Here is a 2,668-nt window from a genome sequence, read left to right on the forward strand (position 1 = left end):
TGAACCTTGGGTCACTGACATCCACTGATCTGATGAGCAAAGGCAACCATGCTACCCCCAGAAGCAGGAGTTCCTTTCTTGTCAGGCACACACATCATCCTACGAGAGTCTGCCACATCAAAGGTAGAGAACTTAGGTCCTAGGGCCACACTGTCCTCCACACTTGGGCCTCTTGGTGATTTGGATTCACAATGCTCAGGCATGGACACTGGCAACTAGGAGCAGAGGCTAGAGTGGGAGGTAAAGGAAAATTCTGCTGGACCTTCGCTGTTGCACATTGGCCCGGGATTGCTGCATGATTGAGATAGGAGGCTGAAGAGGGGTTCATGTTGCCAGGGAAAGGAGGAGATAGGGACAGTACTGACCAGAAAGTTTAAACATATTTCAGTCTTTTAACTACCCACACAGCCATGCCTGTATCTACATACTAGACATGAGCCTTAGGGAAGTATATGCTTTATCCCTTCTCTCTTTGTTCCCCTTCTCTCTCCTTCCCTGACCTCTCTCTTGCTTCATTTCTTTTCCTTCTCTCATGCCTCTCTCCTTCCTTTAACTTCATTCAATACACTTCTAGGAAATCAACAATGAGAGTATCTTCTCTCACATTATCTTGGATTGAAGAACAATAATGTGCACAACGTTTACACGTACTTTGGGTTATATACAATAAGGAGACATGTTTTGAGAGTAGCTTTCTCAAGGTGTATAGAAAATGGGCAGATGTCTTGGACTCACAGTGCAGCCAGTAGTTCACCTAGAATGGGGACCACACATGGCCCCAAAGGCTCACTCAGCAGACCCTCAGCATGCCCTCTGCATTACCTCCTAAGAATCAATGTTATTGAGGCCCCAGCAGATGGAAGCATCAGCTTTCCACTGCTAGACAAAATACCGACATATATAGCTCATGGAAGAAATGCCTGTCGGAGGCTATAGTTTCAGTGGTTAATATCCATGGTCAGCTCACTCAGGGGTGAAGAGGAAAGCTGGTTGTCTCATAGCAGCTAGGAAGCAGGGTAGGGGAGAACAGAAGGAAGGGGCCAAGGATAGATAGGCTCTGAGGGCACACCTAGACCCACTAGACACACGCACAGGTGTGTTGTATGCATCCCCCTAACAGCTTTTGGGCTATTAATCACAATTAACCATCATCAGTACATTTCTGAGGTGACAGAAAGTGGGGCATTGAAAACCACTGTGCTGATAAAGAGCCATCCTTTGTGGGCAAAGGACAGGACCTAAAACAAAGGCTAGAATTAGGAAGACTGAAATGCAAACTTAAGGATCAGCACCCACTATCCAATGGGACTCAATGAGGACTGGGCAGCCAGGAATCTATAGGGACAAGGAAAGTGTCCTGATGATGAAGATGAGGAAAAGCTGCTCATCTGTTGCTTCCCTACCCAAGCTTACTGCAGCTAAAAAAATGAGTTGCTATCAAAACTAGAAAACTGAGAGGGAGACAGTGGGTCATTTCCTGCAGCATGTATTTACTTGATCTCTAATACACATCACAGCTGTGCTAGTGGGGAAGGTCCACACTCCTGGAGCTCACACTTGAGCCCATAAAATTCATGCTCCTGCAAAGTCACTGTATGTCTATGGGAACGGGTCTGGTTCTCAAAAGGAAGTTGGGGAGTCACTGTCACAGAAGTGACACTTAGAGGCATGACTACTGATGATTGGTTCACTCTTTTATCTATCAAGCCATCTGCTCACTCAACCAATATGCTATTCAGGGTGAAAATATTGGCAAAAACTTGGCCTTAGGAGCTAGACTACTTGACTGGTTGAGCTATTTGGTAAGATGTCAGTAATGATAACACCTTAGTTTGTCGTTAGGAACATGAACAAGAGACATGGTGGAACCGTCATTGTAGGAATGCAGAGAGCACAGGAAACTAAGAACGTGGACATGTATGGTATGGGCATATGAGCAGGAGGGAGGGTGAACTGAGACTGGCAGAGAATAGAGAACAAGAGGACTGATTCCAAAAGGCTTTGTGTGCACCTGTAAGGAACAAGGGATGGGAAGCAAACAAAATGGCAGTTCACCTCTTTCAGAAGACCTCATTATACAGAAAATTTCTGAATGCTTTAAAAAATCAAAATCTGACATATACATCATGAAGACATGGAATTGAGAGGGCAATGTGGGATAAACATTTGACTCCCGGAGCAAGATCAAAGATTTGGACCTAGTTCTCAAATCTGAAAAGAACATTGGAAGGAAGCATACCTTGTAAACAAAACTGGCTACACAGTTGAAGAATGTCCATCTTGCACTGGATCATGCAATTTGTTGTCCAGTATTTTATGTACATTGAACAATATTTGGGAAATCAGTGATTATTGAAAGAAAACTTGCCAAAGACCTAATCTGTTTTTTTGATCTTTTTTTATCATTACTCACCTAGGCTTGAATAACATTCCAATCTGTACTGTGAAAGATGATGAGATTGCACTCAGAACCTTACAGAGAGGCGGCCAGCTCTGCCACCTGGAGAAGAATGATGCCACAGCTGCCAAAGGCAGCTACCTGCCCAGCCCTGCAGCCCTAGAGAGCCCTGTCCGAGGAGTGTCTCCAGCCCCAAACAGTGTCAAGATTCCACCACGGCCACATTCTGGTGAGTCCCTTTCAACTGATGGCATGTTTTCTTAGGCTCCT

At 44.9% G+C, this 2,668-nt stretch overlaps 1 protein-coding gene across 1 annotated transcript in view; it reads left to right on the top strand.

Moving 5' to 3' along the window:
* Window positions 1–32: 32 nt before the first annotated feature.
* The window catches only part of LOC101575948 (uncharacterized protein C4orf17 homolog), a 21,426-nt gene continuing 18,790 nt past the window's right edge, over window positions 33–2,668 (top strand). The window contains 2 exon segments of the mRNA XM_012512765.1: window positions 33–123; window positions 2,418–2,627. Coding sequence (XP_012368219.1) covers window positions 33–123; window positions 2,418–2,627 — 301 coding nt within the window.

This window comes from Octodon degus, unplaced genomic scaffold, assembly GCF_000260255.1.
Source record: "Octodon degus isolate 3935 unplaced genomic scaffold, OctDeg1.0 scaffold00272, whole genome shotgun sequence".
NCBI lineage: Eukaryota > Metazoa > Chordata > Mammalia > Rodentia > Octodontidae > Octodon > Octodon degus.